General features: G+C 36.2%; 1 protein-coding gene across 1 annotated transcript in view; it reads right to left on the bottom strand.

Moving 5' to 3' along the window:
* The window catches only part of LOC121315906 (band 4.1-like protein 4A), an 87,497-nt gene that overhangs the window by 28,289 nt on the left and 33,054 nt on the right, over positions 1–26,154 (bottom strand). Inside the window, exons 3-10 of the mRNA XM_041250504.1 lie at positions 17,806–17,910; positions 9,067–9,118; positions 8,544–8,622; positions 8,167–8,264; positions 7,543–7,663; positions 3,262–3,349; positions 2,880–2,968; positions 2,729–2,792 (exon numbers count right to left, since the gene is read on the bottom strand). Of these exons, the coding sequence (XP_041106438.1) occupies positions 2,729–2,792; positions 2,880–2,968; positions 3,262–3,349; positions 7,543–7,663; positions 8,167–8,264; positions 8,544–8,622; positions 9,067–9,118; positions 17,806–17,910 (696 nt within the window). The remainder of the gene's footprint in view (positions 1–2,728; positions 2,793–2,879; positions 2,969–3,261; positions 3,350–7,542; positions 7,664–8,166; positions 8,265–8,543; positions 8,623–9,066; positions 9,119–17,805; positions 17,911–26,154) is intronic.

Genomic DNA, 26,154 nt, shown 5'->3' with positions numbered 1-26,154 from the left:
TCTATCAACAGCATTAACTCTCATTCCCTAGGATCAGTTTTCTTTCCATTATATCACCATATCTGATGCTACCCATTCCATCAAAATATCAGGATGGGGTTCCTGGTTAGCTAAAGCAGACATTTCCGACACTGTTAAAGTCATGCTTCTACTACTTACTCTGTCATCTTTTTGTTATCTGTTAGAAAGGGCAAATTTACATTGCTACTGAACTAACTTTTGGATGCCGCAGCAGCTCTAAGATCTTTGATTCACTCTGAAGCACTCTCCCGGATTCTACTCAATATCAATCACATCCCCTTTCTGCTGCACTTACTGGACGACCTTCTCCTTATATCTCCTCCATCAGCCCCTCCAGCTGAAGTGTTCTTAGAACTGAGGTCTCTCTTCTCTCTTTGACATCAATCATTACATTTCTAAAGATAATCTTATTTCACCCCTGGGACAATTCCATTTTGCAATTTGCATCATTTCTCAAGGTAGGATGTTTATTTCTCGTCTTGCTCTCTCTACAAAAGCTAAAAATTGCAACTCTCACATTAATATTACAGCTGAAGCCAGGAAAGACATTAGGATGTGATCCTCTCTCCTACAGCACTGGAATGGCCTTTCTCTGTTTTACAATTACTTCATTTCTGCCCCCCCTCAACTTCTCACTCCATACAGATAGCTCTTCCGTCGGTTTTGGTGGAATTTTTCTAAAGCAACGGTTCTCAGATGTCTGGCCACCAGAAATAAAAAATCTCCCTCCTCAGCTTAAATCCGCAGCCTTACTTGAGAACGCTCAAGTCAGACATCTGGCTCCCTCAGTTCAACCTTTCCCTCTACCCATTCCTCCATTCGGTTAACTGGTTTTCAACTAAACTTATACATTTGCAATCTTCTGTCTTTAGCTCATTTCTAAAGCTGGTCTTCTTCCTCAATTGTATTCTCCCATTCATTCCTATAGGTGCAGCAACATCAGCAGCCAAAGATAAAATGAACCAGTATTTGATCTTCATCTACAGTGGAATCTTACATTCGCTCTTCTCTCCTTGATATTATTTCTGCTCAAGAAAGTATTGCTAGCATGCCCGGAGTTGGGGCCATTACCAGAGGTTTCCTCCCACAAAAAGTGGGTGTGTGTGTGGGGGTGTGTGTGTGTGGGGGGGGGGGGGGGGTGCCTCTCTGCCAAGGGGTTAATTAGTTTTAATAATAAAAAAAAAAAAAAAAAAAAATTGTAATAAATCACTGGCTCACTTCCCAACCTTAGAGGCTGACAACGTCCCCGGCCTAAAAATCTAACTATATTTCATTTTCCATTCTCCTGCTTAAATCTATTCATTTGCATTCAATCTCCTCCTTTGGTGAGCAAGCTTGCTCCCAACTTTCGAGCTAGTCACTGACACAACTTATCAAAGGCAGCTCTTGCAGCTGGGGGGACCCCTGGCCCTCTTTATGTGTTTATTTCTTTATTCTCTTTTCCAGAGCTTTTGTTCTCCCTGCACCGAGTCTGACCTCTCTCAATTAAACGTCTCAGTAAGCCAGGGAGACCTTAGTTTGTCCTCCATCCTGCCTTAGTTTCCCCTTGGGGAAAGTTCCTCGCTTCCCGGCCTTGGAGGTCGATCAGTTCGGCCTCACCTCAGCAAGGGCGGTTCAGCAAAAGTAGTCAAGGGGAAACCCCTATTCTGTTGCTAAAGTTACACTTAGTCTTATTCTAGTAGTCCCTTTACGGAGGCCTGGCTCCTGCCTCATGAAATATATATTAAAATTATGTTGTTTACAAATATGTTCAAATCATCTACCTCTTAACAATCATTTCTCAGCTTTCAGACATGGTTCAATACAAACTAGGAAGCATTGGCAAACACCATAGCCATATACTGTAGTGTTTAGTAAACATTTTTTAACCAAATAGTGTGTGCAATGCAGAGGTTCTCAATATGTTTATTGGGATTTTTGTTTATTTTACCCCCAAAGTAATTCATTTGGTATCAAACTACATCAGTGGATAGGATTAGTTTGTTTGTGAGTAAGGTGTACTTGCTGATTTTTCTCTTCTTTTAATGCGCACAGCCCAAATCCTCCCTGGCTATCGTATCAAAGTCTGTTTTGAAATCGCCATTAGATAAGTGCAAGCTGTACAAGGCTTGTGCTAGTTTATATAGAACCATGAGTCATATAACTGAATCACATCATAACCATATATGTGTTTTCTGATTACAGGCTAATATGTGCTATTCTCATATAATAGGTAACAATACCCTACAAAATGTTTTTGGAACTGTCTGATTTCCAAAGGTGTCTCTGGAGACAGCAACAGCTCAAGTTTCCACAAAATCAAGGTGTTAATAAACTGGATAAGAGGTTCAGGAAGAAGCTGAAGAGTGATGGAGTGCATTGTTTTATGATGTGTTTCTTGTTTTCTTTTATTAAATATTATTTTAGCATAGCAATTATTAGAAACACAAGTGGTTTCAACAAAAATTGTTTGCATGCCATACAAATATACAAATCTCCACTGTTTTTCTTTAAGTGCCCCCTTCTCTTTGAAAATAAAAATACTACATTTAAATTGGAGCATAGTTCATTTTCCTCATAGTTGCTGAATGGATTTCCATGTAGCCTAAAGTATTTAGTCTATAAGAGATAACACTATCAAACAGAGATCATTTCACACTATTTAGAACACTGTTCATTCAGGAATTTTCATTCCAATATGTTTTGACAAAAAAAATAAAAATCTTACATCTTTTCCCAGCACCCGGAGTTCAAACTGCGTTTCCTTGAAATGAACCTTTGTAATTCTTGGCCTGAAAATTTAAAAAAATTACAATTCATATGAAAAATAAAATCAAGCCAAAAGGTATTAGAATAATACTGCTAATAAATACACTCACCAGAAATACTTTCCGACTTGATTTTTATTCTTGTACACCACAACTCCGATTGGTGTTAACCCTAAAAAATATTCGGACTGGTTTTCTCCCTGGAATGTAAACATTAATCAATTCAAGTCTTTATTTAGCAATTACTTTTAGATGATACATACTGTATTTACTTAAAACTTTCAACTCAACATCAGTGTTTTAATTACTGTCCAGAATTCTCTATAGGTAAACAAAACCATCAATTCTGAATGATGCAAACTGCTACTCATGTAACTAGACTAATTGCTAGGATTCTATAGTCATGTATAGACACATTCCTTTTTGCATTTGACATTTTCCTTATGGTTTTGCTGTTAACTTCAAATAATATTTTCGCAATGGAATGGCTTACAAATACAGGGTGGAGGTCCACTCCATACATATCCAGTGTTTTAGCGACTCCTAAATAATGAGCCTCAGCCTCTGCAGGAACTTGACCTCTGAAAAAAAAAGAAGTTTATGGGGTTAATCTATTTGCAGTTTAGTGGCTTTTCAAAACTGTTAAATTTTAACTCTACACGGAATAAACCCAGGCACAGACATACAGCGGGTCCCCAGAATCTTGGACTGCATTCATGTGTAGGTGATCTAAAGGAGACCTGGAGTCCATGATAAAAGTTTGGAGAAAAAGCAATTATCTTGCTCACTATGTAGAGTGTGATAGATTGACTGATAGACATACTCAGACCTCAAAGGTGCTCATTGTGAACGAGGAGTACCAACTGTTACTATGCTATCATTAACATCATGCACATTGTATATTGCACCTATAAACCCATTACTGAGGTGAATGCATAAATCAAAGTTCTTTAACATATAAATATAATATAACAATAAAAACAGAGCAGTAAAGATTAAAGGATACTGCTGTTTATATATTTGTATACAGTCAAACCTGTATTAAAGATTACTTATAAAGGATTATCTAGTGACCACTCAAAAGAATCCCTGTTAAACCATTTGCCATGCTAAACTAGCTATGAAGAATACCTGTCGGCAAAGACCATTTTCAGATTGTCCAATGAGTGGTCGTTATAAGGTGGTTCGACTTTGTCAGTACAGATAATATTATGGGCGAATGCCTCATATTTGCCTTTTTTGAGTTTAAACAAAAACCTAGAATTAGATTCCAAAGTGCCTGAGTCAGTGTAAAAGCTCTGATAATTGAATTAGACACTCAGTAATAATACACATGTTGATAGGAGGCATACAAATATACCATTGCAGACCTGATCCCTTTATTTGAATGGAAATTGCTACCATATAAAAAATAATAATAATAACTGCAAAGTCTAACAATAATAAAGCTTCCTGTGTGACCATCTCATTCACTGTTCCAGCATCCATTCCAGTAAAGGAAGTCAATTTCACTTGTACTACTGGTTTTTATATGATTATATGGGTATCACATTTGTTTGGGATAACTACGCTTTATTATTTTCAAGCTAATCTTCTTAATCCCAAACTCTTGGCATTTAATTTTATAATATATTAGCAAAATAACTATGAGTATCTAAGCAATTATTTGTTAACACAAAGAAATCCTTAACCAAGCCTGAACAAATGTTTGCACAAACCACAAGTATGCTCTTGCTTTGGTTATTACAAACAGCATATGCAACGGCTTGAAAAAAAAAGCCAATGAATTAATTTGAGACTGCAATTAACTTTCTTGATATTTTATATACTTATTTAAATATTTGTAGTGGTTTGTAACAAGGATAATCTGCTGTGAACACAATCTGTCATTTCCGTCTATTATAAGCTGTCACCCTGCATATTACATTTCAGAAAACTCCACTGAAAAATCTTCCAGTGCCAAGTGTGTAAACCCTAAACAGCTTTCGGAAGTCATTTGTCTTCAGCTATGTTGAACGTAATTCCTTATATCTAAACTGTACATAGAAAGTAACAGTTTTCGAGCATAAAATGGCAAAGAAGTTATTTATGTCAATACCCAGGAGCATGGGGGCTCAAACAAAATTAACCTTTTAATCATTTCTTGACATCAGCTCTAGATTAGGTGGCTAAGTACAAAGTGGAATATGTCATCTTAACATGAGAAATGGCACGCCTGCTTCTAACATCATCAGATATTGGCAAGGCTAAAGTGGTCCTCGAGAAAACTAGTGTCGCTTCCACAAGGGCTCTGTTCATCTCTGCTGAATCTCAGGTTACATACCAAGCACTATAGAATTCTGAGATCTGAGTTCAAGAAACCTGAGAGCAAGGAAAATAAAAAGTAATAATCACATTACCCTCATAAAAGTTTATTACGGTAAAAGCAATGCAAAGTGTACTAAACTGTTCTAAATTATAGGCAAGCGCGGTAATGCACAAAGAGCAAAAGCATGATAAAACAAAATCACAGCTCTGTTCTACTTGAGAGTGCATTATGTGAATTTTTGTGGGAAAAAATTCAATGCAAATGCCTTATGCATTTGTCAAAGTCAAATGTCAATTAAGAGTTAAAGGAAAATATATAAAGAGAATATAATTATAGAAAGTGAGATCAAAGAATCACTAAGTTTGATATATCAACAAACTAGGACAGCTGTCCTTCAGATGAGACACAAATAAGGCCCACTCTTGTCAAACAGCCCAGGTCTACAGCCAAGTTATATATACATTTGCTACATAATCTGACTGAGAAAACTCTTTTTCTATTTTAAAAATAAGATGCATACTTAATGTAATCATACACTTCTTGAAAGATGTGGGAAATACAGATTCAATATGGGATAACTAAACAACTCCCTTAAAAAAAAAACACCCTATTCTGTAAGTAAGCCATCTTTCTGCTTTGCAGAAGTATACACCCCCCAGCTAGTAAATTTTACTGCAAAGTGGCCAGCATAGACTGTTCTATAAAACAGACAAGTGAAGGTTTTTGCAAAGTTGAAAATACAAGTTATCAGTCTGGCTGTACAGTTATTTTTAAGAATAATTAACCAGCACAACCTTGGCTGTTAAACTACTTTTCCTTTTTAGATTTAAAACACAGTATAAATCTATGTTGTTGTGTTTTTTTTTTTTGTTTTGTTTTTTTTGTTTGTTTGTTTGTCGGCTGATGCATTCTACCTGGTTACTTCCACAGCGGTCTGTTATAACATAATGAGCATTCTATATCCACAAATATGAAAGTGATTATTGATAATTTGAGACAATGGAGAAACCACAAACAAACAGGGCCATGCAGAATCCCTCACTGTCTCGGAATTTCGGTTAATCACTTGGATGGAGTGTACGTGGTAATACCAACACAACAGAGGCCATTCATACCAGTCTTGTCACCATGCCACTAATCTATTTTTTCAAAATCCTTTTTTTTAGCATGCCAAACAGGTGAGAAGGGTGAGTACAGGTCACCATTGTAATTCTTTGACAGGGTCTTTGAATAGTATAAAATGAACAGCTTGAATTACATTTGGATCCTGGTTTTAGCTTAAGGGTTCAAAAGCTGCTATATTATGAACATGTCTAGTATCCTTTGGTATTGGAATCACATTACTCCCAGTAATAGTTGAAATTCAGTTTCTGAGGCAGTTTAAGTAAATAGATATATATATATAATATATATATTATATTATATTAGATATATAGATATTAATATATATATATTATATATACACACACATTCCAGAACAAATATTGTATAACAGTGGAAGGCTGTGGCGTAAGGACCGTACATTCCTTATCTGCCTACTTAAGAGTTGTACGGTTAAGTTAAAAGGAAACTAAAATAATTTGAAGACAACATAAACAAACTGGGAAATAAGGTCATGGGTTTTAGGACCATGGGGAACAGGCTGTTGTCAAGAGTAATTATCAATTGGTCTTAATCATGTGATTGCTTGATTGCCCGGCAGTTAAAACGGGTCAAGCTGAGATGGTCAGAGAGAGAGAGAGGAGAGACCAAGAGAGAGACGAAACGGTGAGAGATCGGATAACTTTAAAATTGAAAAGGAGACTTTGTTTGGAGGGTAAGCAGAATTAGCCTGCCCCTGTTTAGTTTAAAAGGAAAATAATAAGTGTTTAGTTTAGGACCTGAGAACGGGGTAGGTTTTTGTTTTGTTTTCTGTTTGTTTTGTTTTCAAATAAAACCACACTCCGGCATGTTTCATTTCAAGTACGGCTTTTGTTTGGTTTTGTTCAACTATTTTACACAACACAACGTCTTTAAACCTGGTGAACGACAGCGAATTCTTCACTATATATATATATATATATATATATATATATATATATATATATATATATATATATATATATATATATATATATCGATAGTATAGTGATCTGGCAATTGAAGACTATAAGCAAAAGCCACTTTTGTAACAACTGATTATATATTTATTTTAGCTTTATTACAAAATACAGCTATAGATTAAAATGCTTTGCCCAAGGGCTCTTTTGTAGATCTGACAGTTGAAGACTAGAATCAAAACCACTTTCATAACAACTGATTATAGAAACAATTTAGCTTTATTACAAAATGCATCTAAAGATTAAAAAGCACAGACGTTTGACTGGATTCACATGGCAGTTTAAATATCCAATACTATTACTTCAATTACAAATGTGGTTGAGATTAAAAGCCAGTTAAGACCTTTACACGTCAAATATTCCTTACGTTACAGTTTTGTGAATCCGTTCAATTGCTTCCTCAAGCTCCTCTTTCTGATCTGGGACAAAGCGATATTCTGACACATAGCCTGCTGTGTGTTTATAGGGATCATAATCTCCAAGTTCAGCTGGTAAGAAGGATAAAGAAAAAACACATTAATGTTAGTCATTTCCCATGTGAACTACACGCACCATAACTTATATGGGTGTTGTTTAATTAGGTGGCAGTTCAGGAGTTTGTTTCAACCCATTCATGACACCAACTAAGCTGTTGTAATCACCACCACATAAAACCGGGATGGATTAATGCAGATCGGTGTCTAATATCACGAGCTGAGTTGAGTAAATGATTTGTGTCTGAAGTCTGCTTCTGAATTTGTATCTCATGCATCCATATGTGATAGTGTCATATGAAATCAGGGAGTGCTCAGCTTAGATAGTGGAACCCTTTCTTGTTCTCCTAATCACTAGGTATTTTACAACTAAAGGTATGCAGTATGCACACACTTACACATCTTTCACATAAGATTCACATTTAATTCATATGGGAGTGCATCATAAATCACAAGCAAACTAGCAGAGCAACTTCATCTTTCACAGGGTTTAATGTTATAATATAATATAAACCTACACTGGATGGCATAAGCACCCAGTTGTGCTGCGATATTGAAAGGGCAGGGCAGGCGTCCTTGAAGGACATCTTGTTTGACTTGCAAGAGAAACTGATACCTACGAGAGAAAAGAAATGCAATAATGACAGGTGGTTTGAAGTTTTTTAAATACACAATGCTGCTAAAACAAAATCATACGCCACAGAGCAATATAACATTAGAATCCTGCTGGCTTCATACTTACCTTGAATTTCTGATACAGTAACATTACTATATAATCACTAACATGCCTACAGAGGCTATGGAAACAACCATACAGATTACTTTTAAAACACCAAAAGATTGTATTAAAATTGAAATGCAAATGGTTGAATATAATATTGTATTAATACTTCACCTTGTTATTTCTTCTTTAAGTTTACAGGGGTCAACTGCATAAAATTTTACACCAAAGTACAGAGTATAGGGGGGTCCTGCTAAGAAAGCATAAAACATCTTTGACTCACACGTGACAACAATTACTGTTTCTACTGAGTAAATGCTTAACTGTACTATTCTTCTTGTTACTCAAATAATACATACTGGTAAATACATGCACCTAATATTGCTGCAGCACATGTGATATTGCAATTTTTTAATTTATTTTTTTAACAAAAATGGTAACTGATTGAAAATTTTAAGTACAATTATTATTTTTCTGTCCCTCAGAATGATGGTAAACATCATGATAATGGAGATGTAAAAATAACTATTAAAATTACATTTGAAGCTACTTTAATATCATGTCTGAAATTAAGGGTGTATCATTATATGAATACACTGTATATGCTGTGTACCTAAGTTATTAAAACCACAATTGGTAAGTTCTGCATAACCCACCAAGAATAAAGAGTTAAGAGTTATGTTCAGAACAAACTTACTGTTTATTAACTCTTTGTGCTCAGCAAGGGTCTTTGAAGGGTCCAGCCAATACTGTATAAAAAGATAAAAAAACAATAAAAAAAACCAGCAACCTTAAAAAAAACTACAGTATTTATATTTGATAATATTTTGGAAAACAATGCCTTTAAATCAGAGGGACTGCTTGCATACTGCAGATCAAAATTAAAAAGGCGTCACCAAATAATATGCTAATGTCATACACAAGGTGCTGGAGGTAAATGTTATGACATGTTAACGTAAGCATAACAACCGAGAGACTCAATGTAATGGCTGTGGAATGGGGCTCATAAAGGACTTGCAGCAATTAGAGAGCAGGAGTGTTCAGCAGGTTACCACAAGTTCCAGGGGTTTAGTATTTGGATCCTGGTTCACCTAACAACTCAAACTTCAAGATTCCTGCCTCGGTTGCTGTTAGCACTAGACTCTGAAACTCCTGTAGTAAATGATTTGTAGAGCCTGATTTATGTTTGCTGTGTTTCCTTTGAATGGGAAATATTTATAAAATATGCCTGAAAACAACACGTGCACATCCAAGCCAACTGTATGTCTTTGGTCACTTCCAGATAGCAATTTGTAGAATTTTTTAATCTTTCTGTATTCAGATAAAGCATTAAAAGTCCACAGAAGGTATATAAACTAACTTTGTTGCAGCAGCCACCTACTAAACGCAGCTTGATTATCAGACATGCCCCCTAATAAAGACTAATATAAGTGTCAAGGTAGCGAGTGTGCTTTGCTGGCAACATACCTTTCAGCCAAAAGCCCCTTTTCAGCAAGAAAAGTAAACACAGAGCTGTAAACGTCTTCTTTAAATACAGTTACTGCACAGTGTTTATGTTTTTTTTTTATTACCGAATTATTGATTTCACTCATTGCAGATCGCAAAAAAGTGATCGCAAGTGACGGCACTGGCAAAGTGCTTTATGAAATGCCAACCTCTGTGACATCACAACCTCATTGCCATCACAGAACTTTTATGAAACAGGTCCCAGAACTGCAGTGTGGCAGATTTATTAGGCACACCACTGTGTAGGGACAGCCCCTTTCATGCTGAATAGGATTGTTTCTAATAAACCCAGTAGGAGAGAATGTACAGTGAACTTCATGTTGTTAGAGCAGCTAGCAAGGAAATCTCCAGCTTGCTGATTAAGCAGCATGCATGCACCAGCGAGGTCTAGGAATCTGACTGCTTTATAAAATGCAAGAATCCTGGCTGGAAAGCAGGTATCTGTTGGCAAGGTGGAAATTAATTTAACAGAACATCTCCCAGTTGTAAAGAAGAAATCCTACCACCCAGACATACACTACTGGTCAAAAGTTTTAGAACACCCCTATTTTTCCAGTTTTTATTGAAATTTAAGCAGTTGAAGTCTAGTGAATAACCTGAAATGGTACAAAGGTCTTTCCTTTAGAGAAATTGCAAAGAAAGCCAAGGTGTCAGAATACAGTTTCCTACACCATCAAAAGGCACTTGGAAACTGGAGGAAACTTTGACAGGAAGAGGTCTGGCAGACCCAAAGCCACAACAGAATCAGAAGACAAGTTTCTGAGAGTCAACAGCTTGCGTGATAGGCGGCTCACAGGACAACCGCTTCAAGCACAGCTTAACACTGGTCGAAGTAAGCAAGTCTCAGTTTCAACTGTGAAGAGAAGACTTCGAGCTGCAGGTTTGACAGGTTGAGTGGGAGTAAGAAAGGCATTGGCAAAATAAGAAAGAGGCTTGCCATGAAGCACTGCCAGTGGACTTCTGAAGACTGGAAGGAGGTCTTATGGACTGATGTATCAAAATTTGAAATCTTCGGTTCATCACGCAGGGTTTTGGTACGCCATCGTGTAGGCGAAACATGGAGGAGGAAGCGTGATGGTCTGGGGCTCTTTTGCTGGATCCAGAGTCGGCGACTTGCACAGAGTGAGTGGCACCCTGAACCAAAACGGCTACCACAGCATTTTGCAGCTCCATGCAATACCCTCTGGTATACTCCTAGTTTGTCAGGGGTTCATCCTACAGCAAGATAATGACCCAAAACATACCTCCAGGCTATGTCTGAACTTCCGTAGAAGAAAAGAACAAGACGGTAGGCTTCAAATCATGGAATACCCAGCACAGGCTCCAGACTTAAACCCCTTCGAGCTGGTTTGGGATGAACTGGACACAAGGGTGAAAGCAAAGCAACCTACAAGTGCAACACATTTGTGGGAACTTCTGCAACAGTGTTGGGAAGAACTTTCCGAACAATATTTGATTTCCATTGTAGAAAGAATGCCACGATTGTGTTCGGCTGTTATATCTGCAAAAGGTGGCTACTTTGATGAGTCAAAAATTTAGATTAAATTTTGTTAAACAAAACGATTCCATGATTTCTTTTTTAACTCCAATTGTTTATTTGTTCTATGCTTTAATTTCAGAGTACATTGAGACATTACCCTGCGTAAATTTTAATAAAAACTGGAAAAATGGAGGTGTTCTAAAACTTTTGACTGGTAGTGTATATGGGATAGAATCTTGAACCAAAATGTCATCTTGTTGTCAGAATGATCACCCGTGAGCAGCACAAGAACCAAGTGATCACCAAGCTTATAAAATAGGACAGCATGGAAAGAAATCTCTTGTGTTCTTAATTCAAATTCTTTCAGGCACATTAGGGCATATTAACTAAAACGAATGTATTCCTCTTGACACCACTGTATTAAATAATTAACTAAAATGGTTCTCCAAAGGATCAGTAAGAAATAAAAAAAAAAAAAAAAAAACAAAAAAAAAACAACTAAGAAATGTTATGCTGAATTGGTAATACTGTATAGGCTTTAATGCCAGCTCTCTTTGACAGTTGATTGGTCCCAGTGGTGCCAATCACAAGTAAAAATATACTTACTGTTAGCTATTAAAGACTAATTATATATAGATATATTTTTGTCTAGCGTTTTGCTCCTGCCTAAAATTCACACATTTTCTGAAAGCAAATGCAAAACTGAAACTGTTAAGTTACATATATATCAAGACACAACTTAGTTGCAAGTATTAGCACTTAAATTACATTTGTAACTTAAAGTACTGGTTATTAGGCGAAGCTCTGGGCATTGCTGGTATCAGCAGTTTCTGTCATTTTACATCAATGTATGTCTTACAAATGAAACACTATATCCAGGTGTTTTTAATACAGCTATTTATTCGCTTTCTAATATGTTTACTAGTGTGACTCAATGTACTGTCAAACAGAGAAGGGTGGAGTGGACTATTTTCTTCAAACAGCAACAAACACTCACACACACACACACACACATTAACTGAGTTGTAGCTAAAATAAAAATCATAGAAGTAAATCTTAAAACTTTCTGGTCACAGACCTCCTTATATCAGTCCTGAGGGAGCAGGATTAATATGGAGGGTAGTAGTATTTATATCATTAAAATGTAAGACTATTGTGAGAATACTTTCATTTATTGTTATTACTATCTGTGAGGCTTATTTGCCTCTAGGGGGCCTGCTTGTGGAACTCTTTCTATTCAGTAAACATAAAAACTAATCTTTAGGACAATTTCTTCTTGTTTTTTTTTTTTCAAATGAAGACAGGCATCACATTTTTTAAAATCCAGATTTCACCTGCAGGGAGAATATGAAAGTTGACAAAAAAGACCTTCTACATTTCACTTAATGACTTGTACAGACAAAGGGTTGACTTAAAAAAGCTTTTTTTGCAGGAATGTTTTGTAGCTTGCAAAACTGAAACAAGACAAAGGCTGACACGACCATGGCAAGGTGGCCTGGTGCAGGAGACATGTCTTTAACATCTGATTACACCTGCAGGGAAATAATCATGTTACTGTGTTAGCAGGAGTTGTCATGGAGCTGCTTGCGCAGTACACTGGCCATGCAGAAAGCACAGGGTCAATATGATACAGAGCTTTTTCAGTGTGACAAGAGAGGAAAGGTCAAAAGCAGCAATTCTGTTTTTTTTATTAATCTTTTTTTGTCATTTCAATTAGAAATCTCTCTGTGTTTTAGATATTTTATTTATAAAAAAATATACAGTGCTAATGTGCAAGTGGTGAAATACAATTTATTAGTGGACAGTGATGTGTTATTCGGGTTGGTGCTGGCCTAAGCGACAGCACCAACCTAGTGTACTGTGGCTTTGCCCATGGGTGTACCGTGGCTTTGCCAGCTTTCTAGATGGCCGTCTTCCACCTTCCCCTGGAATGAATTGTCAGACAATCCAGTCTGAGGCACACTGTTCCCTTTACGCAGTGTCCTTACAGATCAGGAAGGAGATTTATAACCAAGATTCATTCTTTCTCTATCACACATATATACTAAATATATAATTGTACAGATATAATAGCCTGATGTAATACTGGAGCTTTATGAATCTAGACCTTATCTTCTTAAAAATATGTAGTCCAGGCCCTTAATTAGCATGTATTTGAGATGGTAAACTGTCTTTTGAAGCACAAATATTAACATACACAAGTGCAAAAATGCTTTGATAAATCTCAGTGAAAATGAGGCCCTCTATTATGCCACAGAGGCTAGTCAAGTACTTGGAAAAAACTCTCCAAGTGCATTGTTTTTAAGTGGAAGGCTTTAGCGTTAGCTACAGTACCTACTGCATAAAGATAAAGTTCTGCAGTAGATCCAAACATTGATCATTATACTTGTTTATAATAAAAGAAAGCCTCAATGGATCATCAAATGGAATGCACAAACCCCTACTAAATATAGAAAACAGGATTAGGAGAAAATTCTGCATGACAAATAATAAAACAAGTGAATTAAATTTTTAATTTTTAATATTTGTACTAATTAAATTACTCAAGCTGGTGTAATTCAGTGACTACTAATGTTATGCTAATATCATTTCACTGGGTCTGACCTGGCAAACAGAGAAGGGCACTTCAGTTAAACAATTTGCAGGCCGTGTAACATATTGATGGGATATGGTATAAATGACTGCATTCTCACAATATTATGGTACAGATTCCCTGACAAAAAGGGTTCAGTTTCATGCTTTTAATAAAGTAAAATAAACTGACACACTTATCTAATCAAAGTGTCATATGTGCAGAGATTCAGAGAATCGCCAACCATGCAGCTGTCATATTGCACATTTTATTACATTAACTAAAGACTGCCATGCAGAAATGAAACCCTGCCCAGTGATAATCAGATTGACATTATCTAGAATATATAATTTAATCCATCACTTGTCTCGTTTCTCCAACTTTTCATCACCTTAGGTAAAAAAATGGTATTCTTAAAGTGTACCTGGAGTAGTTAGAGTAGCACAGGAGAATGCACACAATGACCTTCCTGATTATACAAATAAAAGTTATCTGGTTACATTATATTAAATCAAGAGATTGTTACTGGAGCGTGCCACAGGGTACCATCTACAGTATGTTTACAGTCATGGATATGTTCAGTGTGGCTGTAGCAAGTTGATAATTGCGAGGGCCCTCTCTTTTACGTCCTATCATTGGGTCGTTTGCCCACTTAAAGGCTGAGCATGGGTGATTTTTCGAGGTGTGTGTGTGATTGGGATGGGATCACATACGTCGCCAGAGATTGAGGGGGGCAGGGTTTAACAAATAATGTAGGATTGAGAGCAGAAGGTGACACTGGAGGTGCACATACATCGGTGGCTGTTGCGCCCATTCAGGCCCACTAATAATTAAGGACAGTAAGCTGCTTAACCACCTGTTTAGGCTAAAATTAAACAATAAAGTGTGTCTCTCCCTGTCTAAAACCAGTCTGTGTGTGTTTTCTTAAAAACCTCCAGAACCCACCAGACGCATCTTTTGACTGTCTAAGATCGCATACTGCACTACTTACAGCCAAACCAAATATAGCCTGACAAATAATGTTCATCAAGAAGCAGCCCTCAATCTCTCTCACCCAGGCAGACATAATATATACTTGTTAGACGGATGTACAGATTTAGATCAATACCTGTATCTTGGAGGTTAGCAAGGCAAGAAAGCAGGGAACATTTGTTTTTTTTAAATTACAATAAGAATTCTAGTCTTTTTGATTTATTATGCTGCTTGTTTTGCTTTTTTAGTAATGCAGAAATGTTCCCGTCCAGAAGGAGTTTCATTGTTTTCTTGTTCAATCTGACTAGTGGGACTAAAAACTGAAATGAGAATGGGAAAAACAGAATGAAATAAAATGTTAAATTTTAAATAAATACAGTGAGAGCTATAAATATATCTGCTGACTGGTTGGCAGAGCTGTTCCTTTAGCTCTGAAGCAGATTTCTCATTCTCTACATGCCCTGTGACCCAAACTCAGTTCCCACTTGCAGTTCTTTATCGCTCAGTAATGTGTATTAAATTGCCCCCCTTTGTCTGGGACAACCTCCTGCTGCTTGGTTCTTTGCTGAGAGTGGGATATTACTGGAAGGGATTATTGCCCATTACAAACTATAGTGCCCATAATGGGACAAGGATGGAAATGTACATGCGGATGAAAGGACCTTATGTTTTCTTACCGACGCTAAAGGCAAAACCAATGTTAAAAAAATCACCAACACTGAGAAGTGCCAGGCACAGCAACATGAATAGCAAAAGGGTCTCTAACCCATCGCAAGGACCCAACCATTTTCAGTTCATATTAAAGTTAAGCTATGTTCAGAGTTTTTAAAAACAATGCACTTCTGCTGAGTGAGTACTCTAGACTAATGGTAGTGTTTATCATGTACTCCCCGTTTTCTAAGTCAGTATATTTTTTTTCACATAAAAGGCTGTTTCAAAACATCTGACTGTATCTACAATGTGTAAAAAATAATACTAGCTTTTGATATGTACCCCTAATATAATCTGGGTTATGAATTAATGAAATAAAAATGGAGCCATATACTTTTGGGATTAAATCATTATCAAAATCAGCAACAAAATCAGACAATGGAGCTCAAAATGTTACACGAGCCTCAAAAGTACTCTAAATGTCTAATTGTCTTTGCAGTTTTTTTTTTCATTTTTACTGTTGAGCTTGTGTCACTTAACTGTTAAATGGTTCGTAATTTAATTGCGTTCAGACTGTGATCAGGATCACATGCAAATGTTAGAGAAGGTCATGTGGTGCTTGAGTCATTATAACAATTGTCATTTGAAGGTTTGTTTGGCAAATGAGTTTGCAGATCAAACAGATAATTAATTATAAATCAGCTGTTGCTCACACCAAAATCTCTGCAACCCAGAACCAGGTGCATAACTTTACTCTGATAATTTGCAGATTATGTAATGTTTGTTTGATGAATTTAAGGCAGGTGAAGAATTAAGGTCTTCCCTAGCCTTGGGTCTACAATGTAAAATTTAGTAGAGTTTAGTAATCGTATAAACTGGATTTGAGTATTGTACAGTACACAGTGGGGCTGAAGTAGTGCTGGGACAAACATGGAGTTTCCATGTGTGGATATTCTTTCAAAATGTAAACAAATATTCAAATATACAAATGTTTAAGTTGGAAAACAAAAGTATAATTAATAATATATTACAGAAAATCTGAGGGGACTAATAAACCTAATTTAGAAAGGCACAAAACACCTTTCTATAGAGAAGTATGCAATGATGCTTTCCTTTGTATGACATCTGTTTTATACAGTCATTTATAAATTGTGTTATACGTACAAATACATTTCAAGCAATGGTTATTTAAATATTTTTTGTCTAGGCTGAAGTGTATCTTTTGGTTTGAAATTGCACTGTGGAGTAAAGATTTTGTCTGATCAGTCTGGCCCAAGTTGCTTAAATGTGTTTTACAATCTCCCATCTGTGGGCCACAAACTTGCACTGGAAGGACAACCCTGTAATGAGGATCGCTGCATTTTCCTAAGGCTGTAACCTGTTAGGAATAATCAAAAATGTGTATGGCATGCCTAACTATTATTATAAAAGCCTGGTTAAAAAAAAAACAAAAAAAAAACAAACCACTTGAAACAGAAAGCTTGCGATAAACCTATTTTAATTAAATGTATTGTAGAATCCATGAGCGTAACCTTAACTGAGTTCCCCATTGGGCATTAAGAGCCAGATGTATTAGGAACTAGCTGCACAGGTTGATTAAGACCCAGAGGTTTAGCTTTGCAAGCCTAATTGACCAGTAGAGCAACTTTGTAAATCAGTACCTACGTATCACCTGCACACACATTAGCTTTAATTGAAGATCTTCTACTAAGTTAGTCTTATCTTTTGTTTTGGGTTGTCTTGGGTGTGATATTGGATGGCAATGCTTCTCTAACACATTTTAACTTTAAGAAAAGAGAACAAGAAGTATTATTTGCACAGCTATGTTGTAATGTTAGTGATGTCCTGGAACAATAGATTTCCACGGCACAGACATAGGGGTAATATCCACCAGTAATGTTGAAGCTGTCAACCATCAAGAAATCCTGAGTGTTCACATCTCTGCACTCTGTTTGACCTTTGAGTTTGCCTGGAGGCGAAGATAATAAGTTCCTCCTAACACTTTAGTGTCACACCTTGCACCGTGCATTTAAATGTTGTGTAATCTTGCTTAGAGAATTCTGAGCTAGGTTTATGGAAGTCATTCAATTGCTTCTGCTGTTTAAAAAGCTAGAGTAACTCCTCTAAGGGTTATTCAGACCCTATTAGAGTGCAAGTGTATAATGAAAACCTAAATAAATGTACGTATTTTAAATGCCTACATTTAAATATGAATGTGAAAGCAATTGTGCATCAATCCATTTTCATCCACCTACCGTCTGATGACTCCTGTCACAAAAACGCAGTCCAAAGTAATCTGTCTCCACCAGGTTTACATGATTGAATACGTAGTCCAGGACAACCGACCCCTTCGTTGACTTCTGTGGGAAAGAATTTAAAGAGTTCCTTTAGAAACATACCAAGGCTTTGTTTGCTGTGTGTGGTGCCAATAAACAGCACACTCAGCTTTGTTCAGAAAGGGATTCAGATCTATTAGACTTGCTGTGTCCTCTCTGGATTCACGTTGTATCTCTCTATTCTAAAATGTACATAATATATTCATAAACATGTTGCTTTGTCAGCACAATGTACATTATGCCACTGGTAAACTTCTTGCTGGACATTTATTATGTGTCCAAAACTATTTTTTTTCAACTATTTTCAATATTTCATCCATGAAAGGGTTAAATGGTTGAAATACCCAAGAATGGAAATGTGGCTTGTGATGTGCACTGCTGTCCCCAGTAAACTTGGGAAATGCTACCTTAACCCATTTCCATTCATCTTCAAATATCCAACAAAAAAAGCATCATTAAATGTAACCTTTGTCCAGATGACAAACACACAGGCCCTCCAAGTCTCACAAAGGAATCTGTATAAGTGGGCTGTCTGTCTCAATGGATTCTGAGGGCGACTTTTAAAAGTCCAGGTTTAAAGTGACTGAAAAATATCAGTCCGGATTACTGGGGATGTGCATGAACCAGGTTCTAGTGATCTTACCAAAGTTCCATGCGGACTGCATGAAAACATCACAAAAAACTATACTAAATGGTATTTGTTGGCTGTCATTCAAATAATTCAAGTATTGGATGGGCACAGGGACTGAATTGATTATATCGTTTGTGGGTGGTCCTGACAGAGCAGACCTGAGACATATCATCAGGGTAAAGTGGGGTAACTGCACATATTCTATACCCAGAATTATTTTACTGCTGGCGGCATCGCTTTGTTGCAGGTGGATCTATGAAGTCAGGACCCCATAAACAGGCAGTCAATGTGCCTCATATTATTTTGTAGGTTTTCTTTTCTAAGACCCCATTCACCCTTGCAATTTAAGGTCTCAGGGCCGCCTTTTCTCACATGTGAATGCTCCAAAAAAGAAAAGGCAGTCCAGGGCCGGCCTAGATTTAGTCCACTGTTTTGATGGGGCCCAGGGCCAGCAATCCAAGACCAGAGCCAGCCTTTACATATGTATGAACGCAAAGCAGACTTAGGGCTGCTTTTTCGTATCACATTATCAACTTGATTATGTAGCTCAGTAGCAGGAATCATAGGAATCAGTTTGCTGCAGAATAACAAGGAAAAACATGGATTTTCTAAGATAACACGAAAAAACACTGATTTTCTATAACTGCATGGAAAAACACTGATTTTCTATGATAACACGGAAAAACACTGATTTTCTATGATAACACGGAAAAACACTGATTTTCTATGATGTTGGAGATTTTGTTTTTTACATTTGAAGAGGGGCAAAAAAAAAGCAAGGCTTTTTTTTTTTGTTTGATAATAACCAAATCAATACACTTATCATATATAAACATTAACACAGGCAACTTTGCTTTAGGTAATACAATCACCCCTAAAGATTGGATCAACAAGTTTGGCAAGGATGAATTTCAAGTTGATGGTAATGTGTTGTTTTGTACTTCATGCAGCAAGGCTGTAGATTACACTCATAGGCAGACCACATGGGAAGCGCTAAACATAAATTGAATGAAAGGAAATGTAAACACCAGCAATCTTTTGATTCTTTTCTGTGCCTGCATTTCACAACAATCAGAGTTGAACTAACATGATTTTTTTAAAACATTGACAATAGGAAACTATTTGTAATATTTGAAGTAAAAAAAAAAAAAAAAAAAAAAAAACTAAGTTTGTTTGTTTTATTGATTAATGGCATTGGTAAGCTGTAACTTGCTTAGAATATGAAAGTGTAACAATTAGAATATTTCTGTTATTGTGTTTATTATTGTTAATGTTATTCTACTGGCGACAGAGCAGTTGTTTACTATGTATCTTGCATGGTGTTGACCGTGTATTGCTGTATTTAAATTAGGGCACTTCCTTGAATGAAGGTTTTGTATTGAGAGTTTTGTTATAGTCATATGTTCGGTAATCTTCCAAGAGAAGGGGTAATACTAATGTTCAGTCTTTACTGGTAATGGTTAGGGACTAGAGAGCAGTAACGACAATGATAATAACGAGTAAGCAATAGAATAGTTTAAAGATTGTGTTTGTAAACAAAGACGGTATTCATGCAAGTTAAATACATATAAATGAGAAGAAACATGTGTCATGTAAAATATATGAATGTTTATTGTAAATGGAATGACTGTTAAATGATAGTTTATTTTTGAATGAAATGATTCCAGGTGTAACCAGTTATTGAACAATTAATTAATTATCTAATGCCGTGTCTTATTCCTTAAGAGGGAGCAGTAGCATTAGATGGACAGCCGTGACCTTGTCTTGTGAATGTCAGTCATTGTATGTACAACCTGTTAGTCATTTGCAATCTGAGTGAAGTATTCATTCAGAAAATAAACATTTATACCTGTGAACACTAGCAAGTTGCTGTTTCCTGCGTTCTAAATACCTCCGTCTTCTTGAGAGAATAATGTGATTGTGGGTGGGTTAAGCATTAAGTCAAAATAGTCAATAATATATCAGTGTGTGTATATATATATATACACATACACATATATATATATATATATATATATATATATATATATATATATATATATATATATATATACACACACACACACACACACACACACACACACACACACTGATCTAAAATGCTACTGTGCTATATATAAGAAACATCTGCTACAAATCAAGCATTACCGGTCCCAGTAGCTCTTCCATTCTGAGTGCAGGCTATAGTTCCATTTAAAAAAAAAAAAAAAACAATTGGCTACATTTTACACACAAAGGTGCCTTAAACTGCAAATGCAAACAGGGTTGCATACCTAAATATGCAGTGGCCCTGAGGCGGCCCCAGGCCAGCACAGTAGTGTGAACGGAATCTAAGTCAACCTTCTCTAAGAATTTAACCCATGACCTAAACTAAAGGCCTCCTGCTTATCCCTATCCTGCTGTTTAATCTGTTTCAGAAAGCTACCCATCAATAAACAAAAAACAGTGAGCAGCAGACCCTTAAACTAAAGTGGACATCCCTCACCTCTCAGAAATTATCCGGGATTTGAAAGAAAAGGTCACACATTTTTTGGTATCCGTATAGTTAAAAGGCTCTTTTCATTACAAGTGTATTGTGTGGCACTATGGAAATAGAGGACGTGAAAAGCTAACATTTTATTCAAGTTTTATTTTTTATTGTGAGAGTTCACTTCTAGTTGTGCTTGAAAAAACAAACACAGTGAGCTGGTATTTCCTTGTGTGCAGACCTTATAAGAAAGCCTCACTGACCACTACCATGGGTCACTGGCTGCAGGTCATGCAGCTGTCAGTAGGAATAACAAGAACTCATGAAAAAGTGACAGGCTTCATGGGATCAGAAAGTTGTTTGGGTATTATATGCTGATCACCATACACAGATTGCTTTGATTTCCAAATGCTCCATTTAGAATGTTCTGATCCAAGTCATTTTCTGCAGCTTTGAAGCAGTCTGAGTCAACCATGGATATTTGATATTCTTAACATGGTAATAAACTGCCCAATGTTAAATATCTCACCAGCGACTTGTCCTTTTAACTCTTTTTAATCAAGCACTGTATGAGACAGCCTTACTTGCGATATACCATTGGAAAGAGGAGTCAGAGCTTTAAAACAAGGTCCTTTATGCATTTCTGGTAAGTGTCCATGTTAGGAGACAGCCATGAATGCAAGTGTTTTATAATGTTACTGCTGTGCTGTAAGACAGACCTGGTGACAAAAACACAAGGACCTATTTTCCGATAAATATATGTTTGTTTTTCGTGTTTGTGGATCAGATACACAAGAGGTGTTAGAGTTATACTGCCATGGTCGCCACTGTGCTGGCCATTCAAGCCACAGTGAACAGCCCTATCTTGTGCCACATGATCAGGGTCCCTGGATGAATAATTTAAATGTGTTTTTTTATGTTTTTTTTGTTTCTTTTTGCTTTCTTTTGCACATTCTCAATTAATCCTTTTTTTTTTGGTTGTTTTTGGTTGTTTTTGTATATGCGGCCTTGTGACAGAGATTGAATGATTCTTGATGTTAGATCTCCCTTCTGATCTGCGAGGTTGCTGTGTAAAGGGAACAGAGTACCCGGGACTGGATGGCCCGACAGTTCCCAGGGTTAGGTGGAAGTCAGCCATCTAGCAAGGGGATGGAGCTACGGTACACTAAATCATTGACCCGGATGGGAAGCAATGTGGCAGCTGTGGATTGGAGGACCGGGTGCACTTGTTAACCAAGGGGTTATGATTGAAGGTATTTAAGGGGATCTAGTGATGTGATCTGTTCCTTTGTGAATGGTTAAAAACTGGTAACTAAAAGGAGAACTGCGCTGTGATAATCGTGAGAGTTTGTTTTGTTGTTTTTTAAATACTGTTTTTTGTTATTTAGATGGCTAACACGACCTAGACCTGTTATCAATGGCCAGCACTAAACCCGAATCAACATCACTGCACTTTGTTTCATCAAGGACTATATATTCACAAACACAAGTCCACAGTGCATGCTCTAATGCTTGTTGTGAATATACAGTGACTATACTTCACCCATGACCCCTTGGTTAACTAGTGCACCAGCTCCTGCAATCCGCGGCTGCCACATTGATTTAGTGTACCGTAGCTTTGTCCCCTTTCTAGATGGCCAACTTCTGCCTAATCATGGGAATTAACTGTTGGGCCATCCAATCCAAGGTACTCTGTTCCTTTTACACAGCAACCTCATATGTCGGGAGGGAGATCTAACACTAAGAATCATTTGCACAGCCACAGGTGTAATTATTTATTCTAATTGATTTATTTAATTTATTTTAGAGAGAGAGAGAGAGAGAGAGAGAGAGAGAGAGAGAGAGAGAGAGAGAGAGAGAGAGAGGTTGTCATCTGTGTGGTTTTAAAAAAAATAGGAATAATACAAAAAAAAGGTGTGCAAAACCTTTTTGTTTAAGTTTATCTTGTTAAAGATTGAACAAAGTACAGTTAGTACTCCATGTGTTAGTTAGGTTTTTGTTTTGTTTTAATTTCTTTTGTTTCTATAAATAATAAAATCGCACATAAGTGCTATTGGAAAAGGTATTTGGATTACAATTTGGATTGCGATTTGGTTTTGGTGATGAGGTAACAGGCTTAGCCTGCCTCGATATTAGTTAGGAACATCATTTGTTTAGCTAGCGCCCAAGATCGGGTTGGGTCAATTGCAACGCACTTGCAGTTAGTACAGGGCTGAATACTAGCTAGTATGGTACTATCTCAGGATCATCCCCAGCTGCGTACTAACTTAATACCAATTGCAACAAAAAAAGAAGAGGAACAAAGTTGGGGATAGCTGATCTCCAGCTTTAGTATGGTACTTAAGATTGTGATTTGTTTTGGTGTGGGTCCAAACAGGAACTGAAGAGGGCCGGGGATCAAAATCGATTGGAACAAATTATATTTCAGAAGCGTGGTTTTTCGTAAAGGTTTTTTTTTTTTTTTTTTTTTTTTTTTTTTACAAAACCTAAACATCTTAATTTTATTTATTTTTATTTATTCATGCTTAAGTTTTAAACTTGAAAAGGTATATTTACGCACAACAAATATTGAATTGCCTTTTGCGCTTTTTTTTTTTTTTAAATCATAATGAGACACCCGACACCCGCCCCCCTGCAAGCCGCACTTGACAAACTTGTTGATGTAGTCTAAACATTGAATACTATATTTATTTTAAATATTAAATTTTTTTCGCAAGAAAAAAAAAAGATAATGCAGTGCACAGGCAGAGATCGAACCCGGCACAGTGGCTACAGCGCCAATCCTCTATACAAGAGAGCCGTGACCCCTTACAAGTGTATCAATATTGTTGTGTTGCGTCACCTACCAGTCCTGACCCCTACCCCATGCATGCTACAACCTACTGATATGTAGCATTGGCTACTAAAAGCATACTTTGACTACTCTGACACAAGTATACATATAGCCTGCTAAATATAGCTTAAAATATATTACTCGTATATTAAATATTGCAATTCTGTTCAATGTGGGTAATACATAATTACTGTATGGCTTTAAATATATTCTCAATTATTTCATGATATTTGTAATAAATCCTTTCAACCGTAATTGTAATATATTGCTTTTAGATCATTTTTTTCACTGTGGAAGCGATCTGATCAGTGTGGGGGTATTGTTTTTGGTATTGTTATAATGTCGCGAAACTCATTCTAACACTACATGAATAAATTGCAATGACATATATATATATATATATATATATATATATATATATATATATATATATATATATATATATATATATATATATACACACACATACACCCACACACACACTAGTAAATATGTCTTTTATGTAAAATATAGGTACCTGGATTTGTGATTATGAATTGTTCAGTTACAAAAGTTGTCAATACATTTTGAGATTTTTCACATTTGTTCTTCTTAGTATGGTACTATCAAATCGTTAGTCTATAGAAAGGGTTAGACTAACTTAGTCTCATACTTAGTATGCAGTTATTTTTGTGTTCGTTGCAATTAAGACCTTTTCTAGTACGCACCTGGGGACTAACTTCAGCTGCCAAGTTCGTTGCATTTGGTATTTAACTTGCACACTAGTTTAGTAAGGAGGTGTGTATTAACCACAGGATCATCCCCAGTTAGTACACTGCTTTCAGTTTGTTGCAATTGACCTGTTAAGTTTTGTTTTGTTTATTTTCTTTGTATTGTAAAAAATAAACACACGCTACGGTGTTTCCTGGCATCCTAATTGTTAAGTATTTGTTTGAAGAAGCTTTGAAGAAGGGAAACCGTCACCGTCACTATATATATATATATATATATATATATATATATATAGATATATATATATATATATATATATAGATATATACACACACACACACACACACACACACACACACACACACACACACACACACACGCACACCTTTTTACCAACTATAACTATACTAAAAAATTTAGTATATGGGGTATTTTAAGAAAAACTCAAGTAAGCAAAGCCAAGCATACATTTTAGGCTTAGTTGATTTTAAATAAAAAAATTGAAAAAATAATGCTAAAAACTTCTCACATAATAGTGAACCCTGTTTTTTAAACTCATGCCCTTAACAATGTGCTATCTCTCACAAGTAAGGGAATCTGATTACATTTGTCCTTGGGTATTTAGTGTTCTCTTAAAGCATGAACAATGTAATATCAATACTAGGTGTAGTGTTTTACCAAGGTATATCATTTGTTTGTTTTTTTTATATCTGGTATTATTATTATTATTATTATTATTATTATTATTATTATTATTATTATTATTATTATTATTAATAATAACAATTCACAAAGCTTTAATTATCTTTTTATGAATATAAAGTTTGATATTTATGAAACTTACACAGACTGTTGTTAAAGAGGCCAACAGCAGTCCAGAACAGTTTTCAGAAGATCAAACCATTTTTATTCAGAAGAACAGACTAACATTTTTTAATTTTTTTTTTAATAACCCTTGAATAAAAGCTCTAGGAATAGGACCCATAGGGAAAAATATCAGTAGAGTGAAACCTGGTTGTGATTCCCACTACTCTTTAAAAAAATACCTAAGTATCTTCCCCCTTCTGGAAAGGCTTTCAAAAGCAGCACAATAGAGGAAGACTGGTTCTTATTAATTCTTGCCTCCCAGACTTTCTGGCATTGTAAGTGCATTGCCCATTAAAAGCGAAAGAAGCATTTTGAAATCCTTAGGGAAAAGTACTGTTGCAGCATAAACAAACACACCATATCTCTGCAGTAATTACAATGTATGACATTTAACCACAGGCAATCTAATTAGTGATGTGGCATTGAATGTCACATGAAGAATTTGTCACTGGTTGGAAAAAAGAAGTACTACAGCTATAATTGGTCCTATTAAGGTTAGGCCATAAAACACAGGCCTCCCAGCCTTGCCACACTTAACAGTTTTATGTTTCTATGTGATTAAAAAGAATGTCACACTGAAATACAAATGTGTGAGAGCAACCCCGACGTCCTGCAGGCACTGGAAAGGAGTCTGTGGGGTCTATAAAGACATTGCTAGTCTGTTTCAATGCACAGACAAACTGTACAGAAATATCAGAATAATTTGTAATCCACATTAATTGGCTCACCAGGGCCCATTGTTTAGGACAAAAAACTGGA

Source organism: Polyodon spathula, chromosome 1 (genome assembly GCF_017654505.1).
Source record: "Polyodon spathula isolate WHYD16114869_AA chromosome 1, ASM1765450v1, whole genome shotgun sequence".
Lineage (NCBI taxonomy): Eukaryota > Metazoa > Chordata > Actinopteri > Acipenseriformes > Polyodontidae > Polyodon > Polyodon spathula.
Note: the sequence above shows the minus strand (reverse complement) of the source record. Positions and strands in the feature narration are given on the sequence as shown.